The following is a 205-nucleotide window of genomic DNA, read 5'->3' as shown; positions in this document are numbered from 1 at the left end:
CGAGGCTCTGCTCTGCCAGCCTATGTGACTCCGCAGCTGGAGACCCTGGAGCAGGAGGAGCAGGAGCGTCTGGAGGTGACTGGTCTGGGGGTGGCATGTCCCCTTCCCCATGTCCTGCCTCCTGCCCTGGGGAGTGCCCTGCAGCACTACCCTCCTGGGGGCTGCATCCCACGCAAGGTCACTGTGGGCAGCCTGGTGTCCCCTC

General features: G+C 66.8%; 1 protein-coding gene across 1 annotated transcript in view; it reads left to right on the top strand.

Annotated features, from left to right (window-relative positions):
- Window positions 1–15: 15 nt before the first annotated feature.
- CATIP (ciliogenesis associated TTC17 interacting protein) overlaps window positions 16–205 on the top strand; it is a gene marked incomplete at its 5' end in the record, with an annotated part of 2,150 nt that continues 1,960 nt past the window's right edge. Inside the window, one exon of the mRNA XM_008949238.1 lies at window positions 16–75. Within this exon, the coding sequence (XP_008947486.1) occupies window positions 16–75 (60 nt within the window). The remainder of the gene's footprint in view (window positions 76–205) is intronic.

This window comes from Merops nubicus, unplaced genomic scaffold (genome assembly GCF_000691845.1).
Source record: "Merops nubicus isolate BGI_N331 unplaced genomic scaffold, ASM69184v1 scaffold39661, whole genome shotgun sequence".
In the NCBI taxonomy this organism is placed as follows: domain Eukaryota; kingdom Metazoa; phylum Chordata; class Aves; order Coraciiformes; family Meropidae; genus Merops; species Merops nubicus.
Note: the sequence above shows the minus strand (reverse complement) of the source record. Positions and strands in the feature narration are given on the sequence as shown.